The sequence below is a fragment of the Anguilla rostrata genome, chromosome 10 (assembly GCF_018555375.3).
Source record: "Anguilla rostrata isolate EN2019 chromosome 10, ASM1855537v3, whole genome shotgun sequence".
Classification (NCBI taxonomy): domain Eukaryota; kingdom Metazoa; phylum Chordata; class Actinopteri; order Anguilliformes; family Anguillidae; genus Anguilla; species Anguilla rostrata.
The window spans coordinates 34,037,683-34,063,710 of NC_057942.1; the positions used below are offsets into that span (position 1 = coordinate 34,037,683).

General features: G+C 45.1%; 1 protein-coding gene across 1 annotated transcript in view; it reads right to left on the bottom strand.

The window, feature by feature from the left end:
- Positions 1–26,028, bottom strand: part of antxr2a (ANTXR cell adhesion molecule 2a) — a 61,890-nt gene that overhangs the window by 13,993 nt on the left and 21,869 nt on the right. Inside the window, exons 13-16 of the mRNA XM_064296656.1 lie at positions 23,863–23,907; positions 23,206–23,301; positions 21,300–21,467; positions 20,728–20,808 (exon numbers count right to left, since the gene is read on the bottom strand). Of these exons, the coding sequence (XP_064152726.1) occupies positions 20,728–20,808; positions 21,300–21,467; positions 23,206–23,301; positions 23,863–23,907 (390 nt within the window). The remainder of the gene's footprint in view (positions 1–20,727; positions 20,809–21,299; positions 21,468–23,205; positions 23,302–23,862; positions 23,908–26,028) is intronic.

Genomic DNA, 26,028 nt, shown 5'->3' on the forward strand with positions numbered 1-26,028 from the left:
CTCAGAAAAAAAAATCTGTTCCGATAAACCCAGTAAACATTTGGAGCATTGTATTTGCTTGTTTATTGTTTATGCTTGAGTTACTTAACATATGGATTTTTCTAATAGCCTGTGCAGTCTTGTTGAATTGGTTGTGAATCTAAACTGCCTGTATTCAACATGAATCTCTGGGATGTGGGTAACATATATTTATCCCATACACGCGCTTCTTTCCTCTGGAGAGACTCTAAGACACAATACACATCCAGCAACAGCAAAAGCATAAGCCTATATAATTCCTCCCACAAAACAAAATAAAAACATGTAAACTGGAAGTGCATTAGGACACTCTCCAGAATGCCTCCGTTCTATTTATACAACTGCAAGATCAAACTGTGCGCAGACTATTTTTTCCCTTCATTAAATTTGTCTAGTTTACCCAGCCATGATTCACCCATAATACAGTGAGTATTAAAATACGATAAATCAGAAAGCTTTCGCAAAAAGGTCCATGATTAACCTCAATATGCTAAGTGTCTGCGACCAGATAAACAATATAACTATTTTAAATTAAGTCAAAATGGTGAAAACTGTAAAAGCTCCACACCAGAGTAATACATAAAAACACTATATTTAATAGCGGTTTCTGTTTCAATATTAAATGCAACCAAATGTGTTATCATTGAAGACATTACCCCAGTTTTAGGTTTATTCATTAATTCTATTACTCTGAGGTATAAAGGAAAGAGGTAATAATTTGTCAAATAATTTGTCTTGCATGTGGGGAGAGGCATGAAATCCAGGCTGCGGCTAGCACGCGTGGCTAGCATGCGCCATGCGCTAGCATACCACGATGCACGCGGCGGCGGGCGGGGTCACATGCGACCTGCGCAGAGCAGAGATGCGGGCACGCGACAGGGAGGCCGGTAATTGGGGGAGCGAGCTGTCAGGATGGAGCGCGGCGGGTTCGAGTCTGAGACGCCGCCGGTCGGACACTGCCGCACCTCCACCGGGCCTCCTTCCTGTCTCCTCGCAGGGCGGCACACGCTAAACTCGGTGACGAGACTAATGCGGGAGGAAATGAGTTTGGCAAGGATCCCGCACGAGGTCAAAGGTTAACATGGTTCAGGAACCCCAAGTTTTGAGGTGGGGCAGTTCGACAAGAATGCATGATCAAATAATAATGCAGACTCTATTGGTGATTTGTGACTCATAGAGGACAAATTTGGTTTGCTGTTTAAATTTGACTTTACTGTTTGGTATTTCACATATTTCTTTTGCAGCCAGAGATGGGAAATCTCAGGTATACTGCAAATCTAATCACTGATTTACTTACAAAGACTTCCAAAGCATAAAGCTAACAAAGCATAAACGTGGAATCATTTTCAGTTTCTATCCAACAGAATAAAAAAGGGTCTGACTAATCGCAGTTGTTTAAAAGTGTTCATCGAAATATTCTACTTCACAGTTGATTTATGTGCATGAATTATAAAAAATATACAATTATGCAGAACACAGTTGATATTATTAGCTCCAAAAGGGTAAAGTGTAGACTATTCAGAAGATCATTACAATCACAAGTAATTATCAGCACAGTATAGATAATCACACTGATGTCTCCTTCAAGCATTGTTTGGCCATACAAAATGTAATGTACTGATTTTCGTCTATAATCAGTACATTACAAGTAATATGTATCCTCACTCAAAACTGCCATTTGGGTATTGGAGATATTAAAACCAAAGTAAACGATTCCATACCCAGCACAAAAAATGTGACTTAATTATATTTAATCATTTAATTCTTTTTAATCTCTATTGTCAAGCAGAATAAAATAAGCAACGATGACTAAGTCAATGTCTTTCATTGTGAGTGTATGCGTTGGCATTTTATAAACAGACATGCACCAAATTTCTATACCTTAAGCACGGGGTAATACTTATGCGGCTAACACACATACACAGTTCTGCTGTGATGTCTCATCTTTTCAGAGGACAAACTTTGATGTATGTATCTGAAATGCCTTCAACTGTAAGTAAAGTATTAATTGTAAATTTTAAGCCCTAAATTTCCGCACAGAAAAGTTTTATTTACATCGGGTGATAAAACACCTGCATATAAATATTAAGATGGCGCACATCCTGCTATATGCCGTGGAAAACCCTGGTGATAAAACACCTTGTTATGTCTACTGAAGAAAATATGCTTATCAAGCCGCATGTTAATGTGGGCAGTAAATAATGTGATGATTGCAGAGTGATGGTGGAAATGTAACAGCATGATGCAGCTCCAGGGGATGGCGGGTAAGAGAAATGCTGCTTTTTAAACTGCAACTGTGAGAATTGGGTTAATGTGACCTGAGCCGGACAGACACGGCCTGGTCAGGGGTAGAATACACACACACACGCATGCACACACACACACACAGGCACACACACACACGCATGCACGCACACACACACAGGCACACACACACACACGCATGCACACACACACACACAGGCACACACACACACACATGCACACACAAACACACACACACACACACACACCACACACATGAACATGCACACACACACACACACACACCACACACATACACACACACGCATGCACACACACACATACACACAGGCACACACACAGACACACACACACATGCGCGCACGTACACATTTGCAAGCACACAACCCACATACACATGCTCACGAACACACACACGTACACAAACACAAACACACACATATGCACACACACACACACACACACACACACACATGGCACAAGCACACACACGGCACAAGCACACACATATGTGCCCACCCCACATCCGCATATACTGTACAATCACATATACAAATCACATACAGAAACACAATGCGCTTGCCACACACAAAAGTACGACACAAATTCTGACCCAAACTCACATTGTTACATACACATACCAGCACACCCACACACAGGCCGGAGAATCAAAGTCAAGAGCACCTGTGCCCCATACCCAAATCCACTCACCCCCTCCGTCCATCAAAATAGCACTGCTTAACAACTACGGATAATGATACGCCACAAGGCAACACACTTTAAAGAACAGCGTCTGCTGGAAACCAGGGAATGCCAGGATGAAACACAATGCGAAGCACCGAAACAGAAATCTGAATAAAAGCAACTGACTAGTAAAAAAAAAAAATAGCACGGCAGGATTTTTAACTGCAATATGTCTCTGAGCTCAAGATCCTCTGGCATGCCTCGTGAAGGTTTTTCAAATTTGGAGCGCTGAAACACCGACAAATATTTATTCAAAGCCTGAGCTGAGGTAATGCATAAAAATATGGTACAGTAACAGGAAGTAGAAACGATGCACAGGGCTATTTGGATGTACAAGAAAAAGGAACAGAAATAATTCATGAGTGTAGTCCTCGTTTCGGTACAAATATAAGAACATACGACAAATGGCAAATCGGACCCACTTACAGTATAGATGAATGAAAACCTAGTGCAACCATTACAGACACTTTAATCGATTAGCCTGCATCACATATTTTGTCTGGCCATATGCTGCAGGCTTTCTCATACAATCTCTAAGGCATTTATGATTCTAACAGGCCACACCTGTGAATGGCCCATATGTACACACTGAACTGTCAATTGTCAGCGCATGGATTGTCACACACAAGTCAGGACCTAGAACAGTTGTTTGGATGTTGCCACTAAACCTTTCCTGGAATAATGTGCCACGTTTCAGTGCAACTACATTCCTGAACTACTTTGAAAGAAAGATAAAGATAGAGAGACACCGACAGACAGAGAGATAAAGAGCACGAGAGAGAGAGAGAAACAGACAGAGACAGAGAGATAAAGAGCACGAGAGAGAGAAACAGACAGAGAGACAGAGAGATAAAGAGCACGAGAGAGAGAGAGAGAGAGAGAGAGTGAGAGAGAGGGAGAGAGAGAGGGAGAGAAGGAGAGAGAGTGAGAGAGAGTGAGAGAGAGAGAGAGGGAGAGGGAGAGAGAGGGCAAGAGAGAGATTAATTTCGACCCACCCTGAATCCTTGGGAGGCAATCCTGATTTAGAGTCAGGAAAAACTTTGCAACAAACTCCCTCAGGAGCCTCCAGAACATTCTGCATTTTTTAAAAGTCCAATAATACTTAAATTGCCAACTTTGGTCAGTCTACAGAAAAACAGAACTGAGAACCCTTCTGACTGGATACATCAAAAAATGGTCCTTCAATCTGTCCCATGAGGACCATTAACATACAGAAGGGTGTGTGCTCTTTAACACAAATAATGGCCCTGACAGGTGTTCATTGACCCATAGTTTATATCGCAGAACCGAGAAATGCTCCACCTTAAACACATGAAATAAGGGACTACCTTCTCATAATAAAACCATGAGCCAGATATGCCCTTGCAGAAAGGATGTGGATATCATGTGTAAGCATTCCCTACTCCGACCATGTTTGGTTTTGGCTGAAAGAAAAACTGGCACAAGTGTTTTCTCGGCTTATTTGCATTGTTCATTTCCTGGACTTTGACCCAAACTTTGCGAGTGTGTTTCCTGAGCCAGCACTTTAGCAAGAACCGAAAACCCTGGACGAAAACTAGGACACTGTGTCAGGCTGCACCCAGTTTCCGGTCATGCTGACCTTACACCCTTGGAATGTGCCTTGAGATTTGGCCGAAGAAGGACTCCGGAATCAGAATCGATTCAGGAAACTATTCTACGACATTTGAGTTAGGAGTGCAGTTCCCAAACCATTATGCTACACTGCCACCACATAAATTGTATGGCAGGTTGTAGAAAGGCTTCTAACATTTGACCGTGATAAGAGATACAAAACTATGTACATGCATGTCTCTGCAGCAGCAAACTGCAAGCATGTGCGCAAAGCTATGCAGATTCACTGATAGTATGAACAAAGGACCAGGGAACAAGCTGCTCACACGTACAGACTTTCCTGTGACTACATGTAGCTTGAACAGTGAGTGTTTGTGTCTTTTTTGTTTTTCTCCCTCCTCAGTCAAAATCCACATGAAGCACTGACTCTGCAGTGCTCTGCACTGACCGGACACACACACACACACACACATGCTTGGGGTTCACTGTGCAATATTTACGTACTTACAGACCGCAATGAATATATCACACACATAATGTATGTGTACGCAATTTAGTCCATTGAGGGAAATTGACACAGGTGCACTTAGCAATGTGTGTTATGCGTGTGTGTGCGCGTATGTGTGTGTGTGTGTGCGTGCGTGCGTGTGCATACGCGTGCTCTGCGCGTGCGAGGGGACGCCTTATTAAACGGAGGCTGACAAGGAGTAATTATTCTAATGCGATGCGTCCCAGACTAAACAGGGCTGGCTGGGCCGAGGTGTCAGATGCGAGTCATTAATGCTGACGAGAGCTGGACGGTGCGTCGGCAGCTGTCTCCCTCCCAGGTGGGCTGACCCCAACCGGTCCCCCGGGGGCCGGCGGGGCAGGCGCGGCCCCCCGGCGGAGCCCCTCGATGGGCCGCGGGCATCGGTGTCTAACGGCGGCTAATGAAGCCGCTCTCGCTAACCCAGCCTCTCACAACGCCATGCCCAACCGGCGCTGCACTCTACACTTTTGCTGCTGGTTTCGCTGACAGAGGTCTGCTTTGATTTGCACAGGAGTTCGAATGACAATAGATGCACACATTAACGCACCAGAAAAAGTGAAGTGAGACCAGTGTGGGCATTCGACAGGGGTACAACTTAAGAGGAAGAAATGAGTCACAGCGTTTCGAACTTCATCATATATCAGAGGCCGCTTTTGCTGGAACTTCCCAATCCATTTTCACAGAACTGGGGTGGGGGGGGGAACTTTAGCTTAAAGAGCTGGGCTTGAAACTCAGGGGACTGCCTAAACCGTTCCAGGGAAATATGTTAAAGTAAATGGTATTATGAAAAAAGCAAGATGCATACATTGCTCTGTAAGGGTGTCCATCTCCGAAGCAATAAATACATCATGCTTAGAACTGTCCACATAAACACGTTTCACAAACTGTCAGAAATTCTTGTTTCACAAACAATATTTGACTTTCTCTGAGGTGGCAAATAGGCACATCGCACCGTCCATTAAGAATTTTTGTTCTTGTTTAAGTGCAAAATATATTAGGACAATTTCTTCTTGACCTTGATTAGACTAAACAATAAACACAGCAGAAAAAATGATCTGAATAAATGTAACTTGAATAAATCCTGCTATTCCAGTCAAAGATGCACTTCATTGGCTAAACCTAAAATTTGCTACACCCATATTTTTAGGTTTTCTCAACTGAAAATTATTGTTGATGTTCAGTTTTCTCAATTCTCAAATTTTCAGTTGAGTAAACCTAAAAATATAGGTGTAACAAATTGTAAAAAAATATTTGGTTTATCCAATAAAATATTTTTTTTTCTGTGTGTAGTTTGCTAAGGGTGCATGACTAGTGAAAAAGTTTTGCTTCTTCTTAACAAATAATCTTTGTTCCTAAATTCAAGGCCTGCAAGTCTTCATGATCGACTGTTGCTTCAATGTACTCTCTTTGGCATGCTAGCTCATTCAGTTTCAATGAGCACATTTCACAACAATTACACAAGGCTGCTCCACCCAAGTCCTTGGTGAGCACGGTCTTACATTTTTCCAGCTAACAAAAGCCAGCACTGTTTCCAGTACTGCATAGAATTGACTCAACTGAGAGACGATAATACTGAATCAATCAGGTTGAATTAAACCTGGATTTGTGTGGCACAAATTACTGAGATCCAGCATGAGCTGGTGAAGTTTTTATAAACAGTATGTATGCACAATCTTGTGCGTACATAAAAAAACTCCCGACTGATAATTTGTGACGTAAAATGTTACGTCTCCCAAGAAAGTCAGGCTGTCAGGAGTCATTTCTCTGTGTGACACCGTTAGTGTTAGCTTTAGACTGGCTACTTATTGGGGTCACGTAATATGATGAGATTAACGATGGTACTATTTTTCCTTTTCCTCTTGAATCATGATCTCAACCCTGACGTTCACAGTGGGGGCAAACTCCACTGATTACCACCACAATGGCATTAACCAACATGAACGTGCTGAGTGGCATTTTTGTAGCCAGAATGTCTATTCTGAGCAAGGTGGGTAAGACAGGAAAATGGGGGGTGAATAGTTGGCAGTTTGAGACAGCCAGGTTGAGAAACTGGCCTGGACCCCAGATAATCTCTTTGTGAGTAAGTAACTCAGTTTAACGTCTCATAGAAATGTCACGGTTTCTGTGCAGGGTAGATCATTTTTCTGTGCCTGCACCGGCTCAGTGGTTAGCATTCCGATTAGCCACTCGGCTAATCGTTATTTTGGTGTGTGGGGACGATTAGTTCGAGCTTGCAGATTAGCCACTCGGCTAATCGTTATTTTTGGTTCCTGTGGGAGGATTGTTCCTGCTTGAACATTCCGTGCATTCCTGCAGGGTTACCTCTGATCTGTTTCACCTGTGGGTTGCTCACATCTTCCGCTGATTACCAGCCACACCTGTGGCTGGGTATTTAAAGCGTCAGTAGGCAGTGGAACGGTGCTTGAGTGTAACGTGTTTTGCTCTAGCCAGTTCCCTGTCGTATTTCTGAGCAAGGTGTAAGGAATTTAAGAACAAAGAAATTTAAAAAGAATTCTGACTTCAGTTTGTTTGTTTTTTTTTTTGGGAAAAAGGTATTAGGACGGTATATGTCCAGATTCTGAGGCTGGCGGTTTTAAGGGGTTATTGTGTCACCGTTGGGGCACAAACCTTTCTGCCCCTTACTAACCAGTTTCCCCCCTGGTTTTAGTTGGCCTCAGAACGTCTTCTGTTTGTTTTTGAAAAGACATTTTCTTTTTCTCTGCTTCGGGTCGAAGTCGTTTTTTCTTTTCTTTTCCCTGTTCCTTTATTTTCTTTATATACTCCTTCCTCAGTTACCCGTTTAGGGGTTTATTTATTTTTTGGGATACGTCCCTTAGGAGTATAGCACCCCCTTCTTATTTCGTCTCTCACGAGACTCAGTGGTTACTGGAGTGCCTCTTTGGTAACTTATAGATCCCCTGTTTAGTCGCGTCTGGTCTTCACACTTCCCCTCCCTCACAAGAAAGGACAGCCTACAGCACAGTGTCCATATCACTGCGCAGTAGGATTGGGTTTTTTATTGATTTGGTATTGAGGGAAAGTCACAGGCCATATCTGAATCCGAGCACTTGCCTACTACTGAATACACTTGTTGAGTACACTGGATGAGAAGGTTGTTAAGCAAGCAAAATTTTCTCCAAATGTAGTCTACTTAAAATCACGAGATGAGATATTTCCAGGGTTTCGTTGAGTATATTAAGGAGCAAACTTTTCAGGAAGTACACAACCATTTTTGTGCCATAAATCTGACGTGCAGCTCCGCTTTAAAAACAAGGCACAGCTTCTGACATTTTCCTTCAACAACAACACTTGAGCATGGCTGCTCACAGGTGGGAAGTCTTACAACACTTCCACGTTACGGCTGGAAAATTGTATGGAGAATGAGGCTGCTTCGGACACAGCCACGCACTTTGCTTCAACCCAGCCCACCGACACCACTTCCAGAAGCAATGTTTTCCCAGAGGGTCTTCCATCCAAGTCCTAACCAAGCCCAAAAGCTGCATAGCCTCAATCATCGAGCAGGAGCAGGGTTCACAGCTAAACAGCTGCTAGCAAGAATCCATAAAGAAGCTAAACTTATATATGCCGTGAATACTAATTCATGTCACACAGGACAAAGTGAGATCGTCTCACATATTTGCATATGTTAAAACTCGAGACATGCAAGGTTGCCTAAAGGCCATATTCCATCTCAAGATATCGTATTAAAACTAATTTCAACAGCAATAAAATAACCTAATTTGCCATCGCCACACACTGCAAATGATTACGTGGATAGTTTCCCAGTGGCTAGGCTTAGAGAAATCCATCACTATATGAGCATATACCTCAGAGCATATTTAATGAAAAACGACTCGATACACTACTGGAAAATGCCTGTAGTTCAGAATTTTATACCTTTAACATTGGTTTTTTTTTTTTTTTTTTTTTTTTTTTGTTATAGTAAGTTATATGCTAATCTCCTTGGTATTCTGCATATTCTATGATTATGTGTTTTTCGACACAACATGTCAAGCATATTTCCTCTGAAGAAAAAACATTTCTAGATGGCATGTATGATTATTTTATGTATAGCTTTCTGTTTTAATGTCCAACTCACGCCTCAACAACAAAACACAAAATGACTGAATTCATTTAATCTTTTCAGTTATTTTACAAAGCCTCATGCAAAGGCTATAAGTGCCGACTGATTTTTTTTTTTTGTCAGCAAATAGGTTCACCAAAGCACAAAAACATAACTAAAATAACAATGTTATTGAATTTTAAGGGATAAAAGGACCGCAACAAACCTTCTGTTCATTGATTTAATTTGTTTTTGCGATAGACGTGGTGATGTTTTTACTGGGCCTTGCTTTCGCAATGTAAGGCTCTGTCTTAAGACTGCGGAACTAATCGCAACACCGGACGCCACCCAAGAGGCTCTCTCAACAGTGACAGCGCGTGACCCATCAGGCCGTGTGCATGAGAGCCTATTGTGACAGCCAGCCTCGCGTACGGAAATGCAGATACCGCTGCCCGTCGGCGCGGAAACGAACACGCGCGTCCCGGGTACGTTCTTTTCCGGTTGCTCTGCCATCCAGCCCCCAAAACTACACAGCCAATAAAAATCCAACAGGATGTAACACCCTTAAAATCTAGATAGCGACCACATTAAGCAGGTGGAGAGCAGATAAAACAAGTGCATATAATTGAGCTTGAATAGATTTTCAATTACATTGGTTTAGCTGAAGCTATACACTAAAATGTTAATGATATAAGTGGTGATCTTGTTGACTAGTCCTGCCACTTAAACAGAGCGTGAATTACAGACAATACAAATATGGATGACACAACACAGATATGGGCAATGACAACACTTGCCTTTCAAAGTCTCTGGGTGGCAGGTAGTGTCAGATTGTTTTTAATATCTTCATACATATCAAACTTTCGATATTCGTTCATGAACTTGACTGCATTTGATTTAATTCCTAACAAAATATTGTCATTCAGAACTTTTTTTCATTTGCAGAAAATAACAGCTGGTTAAAATATTTAAAATATGGTCCTTATACATTAAATAATGCAAACTAAACAAGTTTATAGCCATAAATAAAAAATAAAAATAGCAATATTTTCACTTAAGAAGGCTTCAACAGTCAATTTGGTGGAGTAACCTCGATTCTTCAAAAACTGGAGCGGTCTCTTAATTTTTTCCAGAGCTGTACAGTGATCCACTGATTGGGTGGAGCAGTGCCCTATTATACATTTGATCAATTTATTTGCCATTAGCATGAGTTCCAGCTGCTTGTTCTGTTGGCTAATAAGACTGCTGTACTGGTGTCCCAGCCCCTATACTCCCCCCACCCGCACCCCTCCAATCCCCCGTCCCCTGCCCTCCCTTCTCTGGGTTCCCGGCCTTCATTAGCGGTGGTTTGCATCACCCCTCGCGAAAACGTCACATGTCATCAGGAGCTTCATTCCTTACCACTTATTCCGGTACAGACAGTCTAACCTTCAGAAACCTGCTGCCCAGGGTTTTACGTCTTAATTAGTACCACTGTCACTATCGGAAAGTCTAGCCTGTGTCAATTCGAAAAGACAAAGGGAGAGAGAGACGGAGAGAGAGAGAGAGAGAGAGAACGAGAGCAAAGGGGGAGAGAGAGAGAGAAAGAGTGTGAAAAAAAGACCTGGCACGTTCGAGCGTCTTTCGCCAGTGTGTCGCTAACTCTCGGTTTGGCTGCTGGTCCATGGCTGGAAAGCCAGATTAGCGAAGAAGACACTTAAGATACTTGACTTGGGCGAAGACATCTGAGGGGTTAACACCATTAAGACTACGGAGGAACGGGAACGGAGAGCCCGCATCTGTGTACACAAAGATTGGGATCCTTCGACGCTTATACGTGTTCGTCTTGAGACACACGGACAGACGAACGTTATAGGCATGTAGCAGACATGGGATGAACAGATTGCTTTGGTTTTCTTTTGTTTAGAATTACTTTTTATAGGTACCCACTGCTCTGTATTAATGCCACTTTTAAAAAAAACTTTTAAAAAAACTGAATAAATGCTGCCAAAATTAAGATTTTAAAACAATGTGCTGTTCGTCTGTGTAAAATTAGATCAATGGATGAATTGTTTAGTTTTTTTTTTTTTTTTTAATAGTTGATATTTATTTATTTGTTTGTTTTTAAGGCTCCCTGGCCCCATCTGTGAACTTCTCCAATGGTTTTCCCATTTCATATTGTGCAAAATGTCATGCATTACTGATCAGTTTTATTACCTTTTGATTAACATTAAATAATAAATACACACAATACAAATTGTACTAAATGAAAATATACTAAAGTATTATAATAATATCATCATATAATAATAATAATAATAATAATAATAATAATAATTTTAATGTTCTTGTGAGCTTGCTCGAACAATCGAATAGCTAACATATTAATTAAATCCATGCAGCCTTTATTTAATTTCATTAAATAGTGACCCTATAAATCATCAAATAGCGCATTAGCATTATTAATTATAATGGTGGTTTATAAACTATTATCATTAGTATAACAGACATTCATTGTAATGACAAATGACATATTGATAAAATATGATGTCTCTTTACCCTTTCTTTGTCTGGCTAAAGATCAGACAAATGGCTGCCCACAGGATTACTCAGGACAAGCTGGACTCAGGCACAATCACACAAACAAACAATAAACACACTTCCGCATTAAATACCCACACCAGTTGATAGAAAAGTCTGCTGTGAACATTCATGCATGCATTTTAAGAATGGCATTAGCAAAATATAAATTTTATACAAATTAAAATTCAGGTTTGTTAATCCAGTACACATTGAAAGAATCATTGTTTTTATGATTTCAAAAGCTGAAATATAAATAGCATAAAATACATATGTACGTCTATATAATATAACCTGAAAAGGTTATGGAAAGAAGCTGTAGGATAGTAAAATAACGAAATACCAAATTGAAATAATTTGTAATGATATGCCATAATTTTACGACTAACTGCCCAGAACAAGGTGTGATGGAGAGGAGATATTGATCAGTTATGCTCCCACAGGAGCGATGGGTCTAGCAATTTTACTACAGTTATATAATGTGTGGGCCCAGCACTGAAACGTAGCAGTTCAGCAGCTTATAGGACCCAGTCACTGAACCTGCTGCTCCATACAAGGGGGATAAGTTAGCCCACATGGTAGGGGGGAGGATAGGTTAGCCTGTTTCAGTATTCAAAATTACAGCCAACTCTTTTCACATCTGTGTCTATCCCCCACTATCAATAATGAACAAGACGATGTCACTTATTTATGAATAATTCAAGCTCGGATAATCAAATGTTGAAGGGGCTCCAAACGCAAACTGACAAAAAGACGGCAAAGCTAACGTCTTATAAAAAAGACATCTGTTCGCGTCACGTGCCACCGAGCGCCGCAGCCACGGCAAACTTGCTCCGTAAGACGACTCGTCCACTCAAAACATCCACTTAGGCGCGTTCTGCGATGCTGTTTGTCTTCGGGGGCGGAAGGACTCCGAGACACTTTTCACTGTGAGGAGACAGGCCTGCCGCCATTTTTTTTGGACGACGGATAAAAACAGCCAAAAAAAAAATCGAAAAAGGAACACCCTTAGCGCTTTAGCCAGCGCGATTAATTACTGTCAAAAACAAATAAAACGTCCATTAGTAGCTGTTCGGCCTCTGGTTTATGGTAAAGAGGGGCTTCCCTCATTTGCATTACAAAGCTTATTTGCATAATCAAGCTAATTAAACCTCCACCGTGGCAGCAGTGATGGGGTTAACAGCGTGCGACTATTAATTGGAAGTGGAGTGACCCTCTCAGGCAGCGACGGGGACACCCCTTGTTCACATGACTAGAGACGGGAAGCCCATATTCAGGGTTACTGATGAGCCGTGTCTTCTGTCAGCACCCCAGGAAGTTATATAATCCAGCGCCTCTTCCCTCAGCGGCGCATTCCTGCAGCCAGAAGCCACGACCCTTGACCCAAGCCCCGCCCCCGAGTCCTCCATCTCCCCCCACCCAACCACAACCCCACCCCCCCAAACCACCAATGCAGCTGTCTCTGAGAAAGACCTACGTTCGAGACTCGCCAGCGGTCGGCAGCCTATTGAAAACGAGAAGCTGCTTCAAAACTTAGCCAGCACTGAGCTAATTAGCATAGGCACGCTCGCAGAAACGTTCCGTGTCACGTTTCTCATTTGTCTTTTTTCAAATCTGTTAAATTAGATTTAAAACTGATTCTAAATTTAACAAGACGGGGACATTTCTACTGAGAAAATTCACAAAGTAAACCAACAGGAAATTTGAGTATTTAACATTTGTACCTATGTCGGGAAAAAAATGGAGATTGAAACACTTGACAGTGATTTTACAAATAAATAAATTGTAATTTTTATATGTATTTATGAATATTTTATATTAAACACATTTCTATATCATTTAAAATGTAAATGTAACATATAAAAGTATCAGGAAAAAATGTATTGATGGCTAATAATGCTAATATTTACATATTATAATAGTGATAACATTTTTATAAAATATAATAGATGTACTGTAATGAAAATGTTTATATTTTCATTTGCTTTAATATTTGTATTTTAATATTTGTATTGCATTTCATTATTTCAAGTTTAAAAAAAAAAAAAAAACATTTTTTTCACTGAAATAATTCCATATATTTTAAAATAAAACAAAATAATTTTATTCAGTATTTAAGTAAATAAACTGAAAAAATATCAGATTGCAAATACATAAGATGCCCCCCAAAATCTTGCACTGCCGATCCCACAGACCCTCCTTTACATCTATTTTAAAATTCAAATCAAACAGACGAGAGGACGTGAAAATTACAATACATTACTTGATCTCCGCGTGATTTCCTTATATGTCTGTCAGACTGGAGAGGAAAAAAAAAAACGTTTGACATCATTTACAATAATGTAATTTAATTAAGGCGAAGATTCTCTCATTCTTCGTCCGAGAATTTTTTTTTCAAGTTTGATTTTAATAGGTGATGAAGAACGGAGAAGCAGAGTGGCACGAACACCGCATTAGCCAGTTCGGTGAATAGCACCCGTCCGAACATCAAATTCTATTCAATCAGCCCCACCGGGGGGTGCATAAACACAGACACGTGCACGGCCTGGTCAGAGTGCAGGTACCAGCTTATCTGCCTAATCACCAGGAAATGAGGACGGGGCAAGAAGCAAAGAGAACAACGTTTCTGAATAGTTATTTTATTTTATTGTACATTTGGTCTTGACAGAATCCAAACCAAAGAATAGAATTTAGATCAAAATATGTTTCAAAACAATGTTTTGGTAATGAACTGAATTCTTTATTTCAAGTGAGTTTAAAAGAAAGTTACTATACAAACAAAAAATTATTATGCTATTATGGTATTTTTATTTATTTTTACAGATTCCACCTTTATAATCAATGCAAATGTCTATTTTGATATTTCATGTTTAATGGTTTGTCTATTTTGGTATTTGCTCCAGTGAGCTAATATATTAGAATAATTTCGGATTAGATGCAAAGGGTGCAAATCAGTTAACGTTTGAGACAATGGCGGGGGTTCTGTCTGATTAACGACCGTCATCGACACCTCGTCACAACAAACGAAGTTTGGCGACTGGAGTCATGCTCCTCCCCCCCGCCATCACCTCCAATTGGCAATCCACCCCAACCTAAACCCCTAGCCAACCATCCCCCCCCCCCCACCCATCCCACCAACCCCTCCCTTCTCTCTTCACCTCCCCTATCGCCACCGTCCCCCGATCAGGGAAAGCTTGCGGGGGTCCCTAAACGTAATCCTGTTACCAGCAGGGGCCCGGCCTCTCCGGGAGGCCGCGCAGATTAGCCGCCGCGTTCGTAACCAGCCGCACGGACATCTGCCCTACTTTCAGCGGCGGACGTCAAAGGGGCTAATCTGGTTAAGAGCGCGGGGGCCCCCCTCTCACACAAACCCGGCGAGCGTCCCGAGATCGCCGGAGCTGTCACGCCCCGTCCCGCGAGCGGCGGCTGAATTGAACTGTCAGCTTTCCACTTACCGCTTGTTAGGGGTAACAAGCCCGTCCACTGATAGCACTGAGGCAGTCCTGGCGACGCGGGGGCCCCGGCAGGTTCCAGGGATCGCAGACCCCCCAACCGCTGCCGGTCCGCAGAGCACCTTTTTGTCTGAGAAATGACCTCGGTTTTGCAGCGGGACCCCGTCAAAAAACTCAGCTCCTATTCTGTCCAAAATCGTCAGCGTTACACCCCTCGTTCATAATCTTACATTTTTTTTTACAGCACCTTGAACAAGGGGAAAAAAAGACACAATATACAATATAGTCACAATATAATCACAATATACCTGGGTGATGGAACACCCGCCTCGGCCATTTTGTGGAAGAATGCAAGTGTTTCTGAGTTTTTTTTTTTGTTTTTTTTCTTCCCCCTCTCCACTTATATAGTCTAGGCTTTTATCGTCTTTACTATATGCATTGTGTTGGAGTGTAAACTGTACTGGTGCTTGTCTTTCCAGAACAAATTTAGATCTCAACGAGAAAAAACCCAGTTAAATACGGGTTAAACTAAATTAAGAGTAGTGTCCCCCTACACTCTCACACCTCTTCTCACAGGAAAATGGACGTGTTTGTAAAACGACCGCTCGTCCTTCTCAGGAAACAGAAGGAGGTGACGCAAGCCACAGGAAGCGGCGATTAAAATAGGGGGTAGCATCTTCGGCGGAGAAGGCGTTTCGTCCCCGCCAGACGAACTCTGAGAGCGGCAGACAGGATTCTGTTTGGTTTTGTTTTGCCGTCACCTTTGCCCTTTGGTGAGCGGGGACGGCTCAAAGGCCCTCTTGTGTTTCCAGCGATTCATTATTCGCGAGGCCTTGGTTTAATTCCAATTACGCTGTTAATTAGAAATCACATGCTCCGTGATCTGGCGTTTCTTTCCGTTTCACTCCGCCCGCCAGGCCGCTAATTCTTCAACCGCAGGCCGCAGTTATTTTTAAATGCGACATCCTATTTTAAACAACAGAAACCTTTTCTGGTTTTTTTTTTTTTTTTCCTCCCCAGGGACCCAAAGTTTAACCCAAAGTTTAACATGTTTCAAACAATCGCTCCTCTGAGCTCTCAAGGCCCCACTATCCACAAACAAATGAGCTTAAATTATAATTTGTGTCTTCGCGCATCAGGAATGTGAATCTAACAATTCTAGTTTTCTGGCGTTCACAGGCATTCTCCAGGCGGATCACAGGGATGACCTCGGTAGGAGACGATGTAACTGTTGGGCTTACATCATGTGCACACTCACACCGGACAGGGGGGACGGGGACGGGGGACGGGGGGGTGCGGGTCACGCGACCGCACTCTCTAAGTCACGCCGGACCTTGTCAACCGTGCGCGGAGCTGCTAAGTGGAGCATTAATAGAATTAAATAGATTGTTAGGCCCGTCTGACAGGACATGTTAAAGACGCCCTCGAACCGCCGGGCCGGGCACATGTCAGCGGAGCGGAGGGTGATGGATCGAGGGCGAGAAAAAGAGAAGGCAAAAATCGCAGGCTCCTTTCGTATTTGCGCGGTACTGGCCCCTTCGCAAAGAAAAAAAAAAAAAGAAAAAACTATTAGGGTCAGGGATAATTGGTGATAATGTGTGTCCCGGTTACAGTGTTGAGCTCGGCTCATTTGGGGCTGGAATTCTTTTGGCTTTCTCAGGCGGCCATTTTCTCTGAGCGTAACGAAGCTCTAATGAGTGGGTACAGGCGGCGCGGCGGAATAGCCGCGGACATACGACGCGGCCTTGTCGTTGTTTGAGGAGCGCGGGGGTCATGTGTTTGCGGAACGCGGCGTCGGGGGTCTGCCTCGGCGCCGTCGACGCTGGCGAGCGGCTGGATCGGGGCTCCCCGTGAAGCTCCGAGCCTTGCAGGGCTGGCCCGGCGTCGCGCTACGGAAGGGGGGGGAGGGAGATGGCTTTATGTCACTTGGCTTCCGGAGCGCAAACAGGCAAATGCGCTCCCTGTGCACTGTCCCCCTGATGGGGCGGGGCGGGGTTAAGCTTTTGCCATGTGCGTCCATGACCCAGGGGACATCCTGCCAGCCCAGTCTACCACCCCCCCCCACCAGAGAACCTCCTCTCCCCTGCCTCACCCCCCCCCCCTCACCCTCGCTCCCATGCCAACATGCCACCCCCACTCCTCCTCCTTTTTTGGGGTGACATTCTTTAAGCGGGAGGGGGGGGGGAGAACGGGGGCGGGCGCTTAATTAAAAAGCCCGCGCCGCATTGTTTACGCGGCCGACGGCTGTTGAGCGGAGGCGCGGTCGTTTGCGGGCCGAGGCCCCCAGACCCCGCCGGGGCTGGAGGGAAGCGCGGGCCCGGAGCCCGGGGAACGGAGCTGACACGCTCCCTTTGTCCGCGGCTGGAGTCTCCACTGTTTAAAAATACTCCATCGCCTCATTACGAGGGCTGCCCTTAGGACTCGAGCCGTCTGCGGGGGCTAATAAGGTATGCGTTACAGTAAGGGTGATTTTAATAGGCTTTAATACATGCGGGGGCCGGCAATCAAGTGACATTATATGTCTTGAACGGTCTTGCACAGGGGCCATGGTGCTCTTTCGAAACAGCCTGTTACTGGCCTTCCCTCTCTCCTATTCTTCTTCTTCTTCTTTCCTTTCCTTTAACCCTTTGGAGCATAGTTTTTTTTTTTTTTAACTTTTCAAAACAAGAACTCCATTGCTTTCAATTACCAGTAGTGATTGTGACATCAGCATTAGAGTGCATGTGCAGTTAAGAACATTCTAATCGCATACTTGCGATCTCATACTTCAGAGGGTTAACTGCATATGATTTAGACATAGACTCAGAAGTTTATTAAAGCACAGTGTTTAAATATACAAGCTGTAGAATTAAGGTCAAACTGAAAATCCCCACCGGTGAGGGGAACAGAGTTTGTGGTCAAAACATTTTCTTGTGAAGCTATTTTACTTCTCATGTCATTTCCTTTCACCAGCCTAACAAAAGCCTTGCTTTGTCTGAGCAAGAGCTAACAGACATGAACACAAACACTGGAGTGCAAATTTTACACACACACACCCTGAAAAGCACTAAACCACAAAAAATGTAAATGTAAATTATAAACCTACGTGCATGCAGTTAAGCAAGTCTCTCAGGCTAAGAGCATTAGCTAAACGCCCAAACGCAGTGTAACACTATGTAAACGCGCGCAGGAAGCGGCAGGCCCGGTAAGCAGCCTCCCTGCTCCTCTTTAGCGCTGAGGCGCGGTGGGTTAATATATGTTAATGTATCATTTATACAGCGCCTTGTTAGCACACTTCCAGGCCGCTTCTTTGTAAAACAATACCGAGCCCTGCTGGGAGAGGCGAGCGGGTAGCGATGAGAGGCTGACGGAAAAGGAAAAAAAAAAGATCTGGGGGCCCTCAGCAGCGGCCGCCTCCTCCTCCTCCTCCTCCTCCTCGCCCAAACCTTCCCTACCTGCTGTCCCCAGCCGCTCCCTGGAAACTTGGCGGCAGATGTTGGCGCGCTAAGTTGGCTCTGAAGTGCCTCTCCGGCTCCCCGGTCCCCCCAACAACACAGTCAAAGCGCATCAGATCTCTTTATTTGCGCCCGGGGCGAGTTCGGCAGCGCAGCTGCGCACGCCCCCCGCTCTACCTTTGGTGTCGAAGGCCCTCAGGCGGTAAATGTGAGACCAAAAAAGCGCTCCGCCGCTCCCGAAAACTACATCTGCTGACAATCCAGCAGTCTGGCTGCGGGGCGGGCGGGGGACCCGAGGCTCTCTCTCTCTCTCTCCGTGCCGAACAGATGTCGGCGACAACCTGCTTCCTTACACCTGTACGAGCGGCTCGCCGGGGCCCCCGCCGGGCCGCCCCCCCCGCCCTCCAGCCGCGAGAGCCGGCCGCTGAAAAATTCATGACCCCGGAGGGTTCCCTTCCGCCATCAAAGGGCCCCCACTCCGGAGCGGGCCGGGTGTGCGAGGGGAGGGGAGGTAGGAGGGGGGAGTACTCTCTCCCCCCGGGCCACCCCGCCTCGCCGCCCTGCGCGCCCCACCCTGGCAGGGCCCCCTCCGGCTTTGATAGCGCCCCGACTCCGCCGCGCGCGACTCCATCAAGGGCTTGAAAGTCCGTGGCTCCGGCTCTCTGGCGCACCGGAGAAGGGTGTCACGGCCCACAATGCCTTTCTGTCCCCCCCCACCCCCCTTCACTAGCTGCGCCAATGTCAGTCCAGGTCGCTTTGTTCCCTGTTTTGTTTCCATCCCTGACCCCCTCACCACCCGCCACCCCCCTCTCCCCCCCAGCCACCGGCAGTCAGACTAACAGGCACAGGAGAGCTGTTAAAAAACAAAATAAAATAACAAAAGTGCCCCTCATCTGACTCTCCTCTGCCTCTACCATGTTCGTGTCACATCCTCCTGCAAATTAAGGATTCATTTACAGTCCTGAAACAATGTCAGTTGCATTTATAAGATAAGTTTTTTTTATGTTTAAAATGTTTAAAAAAATTATTAAATCAAAATAATTTTCCTTCAAATGTATTTTTTAAAATCCTTGCCCAACAATAATTGAATTTTGTTGTACCCTACGTGGATCAAAAATATTCACAAAAAATGACAACAATTGTTTGTGCAGCAATAAAAGATCAAGTCATCATCATGACCAACACGTCAAATAATAATAAATAAAAACCTATTCAACAGCTGGAAATGCAATACTGCACATTAATGGCAATAACACTGATACTGAAAGCACAGCCTCTGACATACAGGGTTCATGGAACGGAGATCTGTCCAAAGTTCCCTACGAGCCTCCCCTCAGACCGTCCTCTGGCTCACAGGACGGCTGCAGCGGCCAATCCCTCACACAAAGAACGGAGACCCTGTTCCAGTTTAACGTGCGGGGCCTGGTGTTGCATCACCGCCGGTTCATCGGAGCATTGCCTAACGCGCGCTAGCAAACAAGGGAATACAGGACGGCGTGTTCTGCGCAGCTGTGTAAATGTTGTCGAGAACATGCCACGCTCGCGGTTCCGCTTCCCGCCGCTCAGAAACTGCGCGCAGTGCCACCTGAAACAAACTCGAAGGTTAAAACAACTTATGTGTGTGTGTGTGTGTTTTCATTCAGGGAAGCCAGTTCTGTGTCCAGCGCTCTCCTCTGGTCGCACTAATAAGGAGGCCGAAATATCAACATCCTGTCTCCAGAAGCCAGATATCCACGCCCCGTATAAGGGCACGCCTGTCATGCTCTGCTGTGAGCGTCTCCAGATGTAGGTCACGTGACCAGCGCGGGTAACAGAAATGTTAAACTGCGAAGCTCCCACAAACTTCCTGTTGCTGTGCAAACGCTGCATCCTGTGCTGAATGCACAAGCGGTTGCAAAACTTTAGGTGCAGACATTTTTCACGTTTGTCCGTTTCATTTACTTTAATGAAATTTAAAGTTATCTGTTTCAATTTTTTTTTTAAACCACCCAGTTTCATTTCAGGCTTCAGGCCCTGTTTCCTGTGGGTTTTTGGTTTTCGTCACGTGGGCCTGCGTTCTACCATGTAATCTTATAAACCTCAGCGGCTTACCTTGTCAGCCGTCGTCGGCCGCATGAGGGAAACTCGGTCGTACTGCCGCCGCAGTAGAGCCCAAAGTGCGTCGAGGCGGCCCTGCACCGAACAAGAAAAACCAAATCACCGCTAAATGTGCACACTCACAAAGTGCTCTACTTTACACCAAACTACATTTATTTAAAATGTAAAATGTGTTTATTTAAAACAGTAAGTGGGATAGTAGGGCCCGTTTATTGATAGCTTGCCAACTTCTGCTCTTAATAATGTAATTTGTCAATTAGCTAAACTTTCTGATAAGCTCATGAATGACAGTTGAAGGTGATTCTAGCGTACCTACATGGAATCAAAACGGCAACTGTGTAAACAGCTAGCTAATTGAGCTAGAGGAACTGAAACAAAAACCAGCGTTCACACTGGCTCTCCAGGAATGAAATTGCCCACCACTGATTTAAAGCAACGCATCATTTAGACTATATGTAGAGCATAGCATTCTCATACACCTAAACTGGAGTGTGCCAATTTGTCTCACCGTAACTGGGTCATACCATTTGTATACACCATAAATGGGAGGTGTCATTTTTACCCACCTTAATCGGAGTGTACCATTTGGACTCTCGGTGTTGATAGGTTGGCTTAGGCTTCGGGGGTTTTCTCATATTGGGCTCCTCCGCTTCCTCCACTATGGAGATCACAGCATTTTTGGCTTTCTCTAATCTCGCCCCTTCCTCCGTGGATCCCTTTTCACCCCAACGGACCTGCAGTGAACACAGACTCTTTTAGACAGAACTTTCTATTTCACCAGATCAATAAATGACAGGGCTATTAATTCAGAACATTCAGTTCAGTACAGTTTTACCAACTAAATCAATGGGCAATGAAATGTAAGCATGAACTCAGGTCAGCTATACTACTCATACTTTTACAACTGCTATGTATGTGCAATGCAATCAATTAACAATGGAACAATCAGCATGGAGGGCAAGTGTCCCTGTGTCACAGCCGGTGGCTGGCAGCTACTTGGAGGCATTGCCGATTTTTACAGCTGAAAACTGGCATAATCTCAAATGCAAACACACCGCGATTCTGCACATACATACAAATTCACACAATTTCACACCATCTTGGTGCATCTTGAGTTTTTTTTTTTTTTTCCTCCTCCTTCGATTTTAATTAAATTCATCACATCTGTTGCCATGGTAAATCCACCAGCCCATACATAGGAGAGGTGATTAATTAATAACACAATCTTCAAGCTGTAGGTTAAGCCTTTACAATGCATAACAGATTTTCCGTATCACCTCTGGATCCCCGCAGAAAATTCAGACTGCATAAAACATTCCGTCTCCGGAGCGCGTTTCCGATCGGGTGTATCTTAAGAGCAGTCGCTCCCATAATCCTCTGGGGGAGGACAGGGGGAGGGGGCCTTCAGAAACTGAGCTGAGAGGGGATGACTGGAAGAAGAAAGGCTCTCCACCTGAGGAGGGGGTGGTGGTCGGGGGGCTGCATTCAGGCACTTGTGGGAAGCACTGGAGGTACCCCCCCACCCCCCCACGGGAGCTCAGACTCCTAGCGATAGCGACAATAGAGGGCTTTTATGAGAGGATGCACGGTAAAGCGAGGGGGAACAGGTTGCTCTTTAAACTTCGCTCCCCCTGGGGGGGCTGGGGGGGGGGAGGCCGCGAATGCAGCGTAGCAGGTTGAACAAAGGGACTGACAGCCTGAAAGTTCATCCCCGATGAATTCATTAGACTGGCAGCGTCCCTCAAACCCATCACGCTAACCGCGGCTCGAGCCCGTCAGACTCCGCGGCCAGGACGGGACGGGGCGGTGGCGGGGCGGCGGGGGCCTGTCACGTCAAAGCCGTCAACGTCACGGCGAGCGGGGCGCCCCGCTGCATCTGAAAAAAAAACTCGCCAGCGGACGGCGAAACTTTCAGCCGTCCAGACAGAGACGTCAGCGCAGTTCCTTTCAACGTCCATGCGGGCACAAAGCCGCTGAGCTCTTTTGTTCTAGCCAGAGACACAAAGCTGAACTGTGTGCAATTCTGGCCCTGAACCCGACTGGTGGCAAATCAGGTCGGTCACACCACGGATACCCAGAGCTCTTTCTAGTCAATGAGCCTCTGCGTAAATACTAGAACTTCTATCTTTCAGTCTGCTCTCTGAGCAAGACAATTCAGGCTGTTCAGCAAAAGAAAATGGCTGCCACTGCTCTCAAACTCACTCTACCCCCACCACCATTTCAGCAGGGCTAAGAAGGTTCAAGGGAGTGGCAGCAATGCCATTTTAACCACAACAGGAGCCACCAGCGGTTGCGGTCAACAGATAACATCAGGCGAAGTGACTCATTATCTAGTGAAACTCTGCAAATGCCAGGCCGGGGCATATTGGAGGTGCCACTGAGCCTCTTAAACACGGCGAAACCCAGGAGGGCGCGGGGGCTGTTAGCGGGGTGCGTGTGAGCGGTGAGAGGGGAGACGGTCGGGCGTCTAACCTCCATGCGCTTGATCCCGCCGGCCCCCCGGCCGCCGTAGTAGGACGCGTCCACGGTAGGCCACTTCTTCTTCGGCAGCTGGTCTTCCTCCGGCTCCTTCGGGGCATTGAGACAGCAAAGAGAGAGAGAGCGTCATCTCCTTTAAAAAAAACAACCCACCGGGGAACCGCACGCCCCTCGCAATGAAGATGAAGACGTACAGGGAGACGTACGGTGATCTCCCCGATTACAAGGGGGAGGGGGAAAAAAAAATATTAAAAGTTACAGTACGGAAATGTGATGCAAATGGGAACTGAAGCGCGAGAATGTTTCATCGCCGAGGACTATAAGCGCCTCTTGAACTGTGATTTGTCAAGGCCGCCCGAGCTGATGAGAACAAGTACAGACAGATGAATAGGGCGCTCGGAAACAGGCAGGAGAGCTCAGGGGGGAGGGGAAGGGGCAGAGTGCATCAGACCCTTTCTATTCAATGAAACAGCTCAAATCAACGTTAAAGGAAGTGAGTAATAAAAGTTAATAACCCTTAGAATTCTTTTTCAACATTCCAAGTCAGTGTTCTAAAACTCTGTGTTATTTTTTCACCCTTCAAGGTGTACTAAGCAAACCGTTGGCCCGGCTGCCTTTTTTTCGGAAAAGAAGCGGTAAAAGAGTACTCACGGGCTCAGGAGCTGGAGGGCGCGGTGGAGGAGGGTCTTTGATGACCTGAAACGGAAGAGAACAGAAGCGATCAGCGGAAGAGAACGGAAGCGATCAGCGGAAGGCGGCGGGAGACAGGCACGCCGGCCCCCCGGCACGGAGAACGGAGGAGGTGGGGGGAGCGGCTTAGCGGGCGCCGCGACCCCGCCGCTGGTCCGACCGCGTCCCGCGACCGCCACGCGGCCTCGCCGGGGCCTGCTTCGCAAATTGACAACGGTCCCCCAAATGGCTGATTACTGGGAGCCATTTGCAAACCGACACGGGGCCTCTCGGTGCACGGGTAAAAAAATAAAAAATAAAAGTAAGTAATAATAAAAGCTCAAAATCAACTTGTTGACAGGGAGTCTTCAGGGTGATGGCGGCTGCCCGTTTATCTCTTAATTAATTGGACGAGGTTCAGCGCTTCCGAGCGATCCCCAATCATAAAGTCCTAAGGAGTTAATTAGTTTCAATCAGATGCAGAGGGACGGCTTGGGCTTTGCTCCAGACCTCGTCTGGTGGATGAGTACTTAGGCTCAGCACACTCACACACAAACTCAGACACGCACACACACACACACACACATGCGCAAGCACACACACGCACGTAAGCACACAGTGCATACATGCAAACACGTGCAAGCGCACACAGAATCACATGTCAAAGACAGGCACGCAAGCATGCACGCACGCACACACACACCTCTCCCCCCGTCAGGAACAAAATTAAGATGAGTAGCCAGACTGTCCCATCAGTGCCTTTTGTGTCAACAGCACAGCATGGCGCTTTAAACATGAGAGACCTTCACCATTTCAGATTGGCACACACAGACTAGAATGAGCTGTTCACTTTAAAACCAGAAAGGTCCGAACTCCATTGCTTTCAGTTTCCAGCAGTGATCGTTACATCAGCAATAGAAGGTTCATTTAAGAACATTCGAATCACGTATTTCAGATGTTACACCTGAAAGGTGTGATCTGTCGGCAAGGCACGGGGAAGTCAGACCACGCCAGGGCCTGATCAACGCACCATTACCACTGGAACCGTTACAGGGACATCATGATTCTCTGAGAGCACAGCTGTGATTCTTCATTTCAAGTGAAGACAGGACCGGTTGAATAATTACCCTAGATTGGATGCACCCAGCACATTAATCCACTGGCTTACACTACGGCAGCGTTCGACGTTCTCCACAGAACTGCCTGTGGTACGAATGAGTCACTATCTTTCAATCCCTCCACTCTCCTGAGGAACACTCCAAAATTAGAGGCAGATCCACAGTGCATTATTCATGAAAGACGGATACCCTATCAGAACAGGTTATGCATTTACCAAATTAGTTTAAAAAAAGCCACATAATAATCACAGATCATAGGCCGAACAGCTGTTTCACTCACATTTAAAGAACACTGATACCATTACACAGCCAATATAGTGTTGCCATTATTATAATAGAAAATAATCATTCTGGGTTAATTAATTACTCTTTGACTTGTAGCTAACTGTTGGCAAATCCTGTAATATCTATTAGTCAGCTTTGGGTACAATGATTAACATAATTTTAGGCAGACCTTACGCTGAACGATTACCTCTTTTATTAAGTAATTAAGAGACAGATTTATATTCCGGGACATATTGTGGAATAAATAAAACATTATCCAAATGACACTCAACGAGGCTTTGGAAGTACCTGGCATACAGATGTGACAGACACACACATGCACACGCACACACACCCCACACCGTGCTGTTAAAATGCCCACAGTAATTAAAAACTAAAATCACAGAAGGTACTTATCCATCTGACGGCAGCGCAAGCCGCTAAAGACCGCCACATCAACACAAGACCTGGCCGGGCTGGAGACCGCAGGTCCCATTCCCATATGGCCTTTCCGTAATTGTCCAATTGGATTTGATTTTATAATCCAATCCCCCGCCCCCCTCACCGTCCCCAACCCCAAAACACACCATGCTGCGTCAAGCTGCCAGCTTAATATGACATCAGACAAGTGGAGGCTAGTATATTTGCAAATGAAAGTAAAGCAGTTTCAATGACACCGAGAACCTTCTGTGGGACAGCCCACTTGTACGAACAAAAATGGCCTAATTTTACTCAAATGTGTGTCTTTTGGCACCGGTGACTTTTT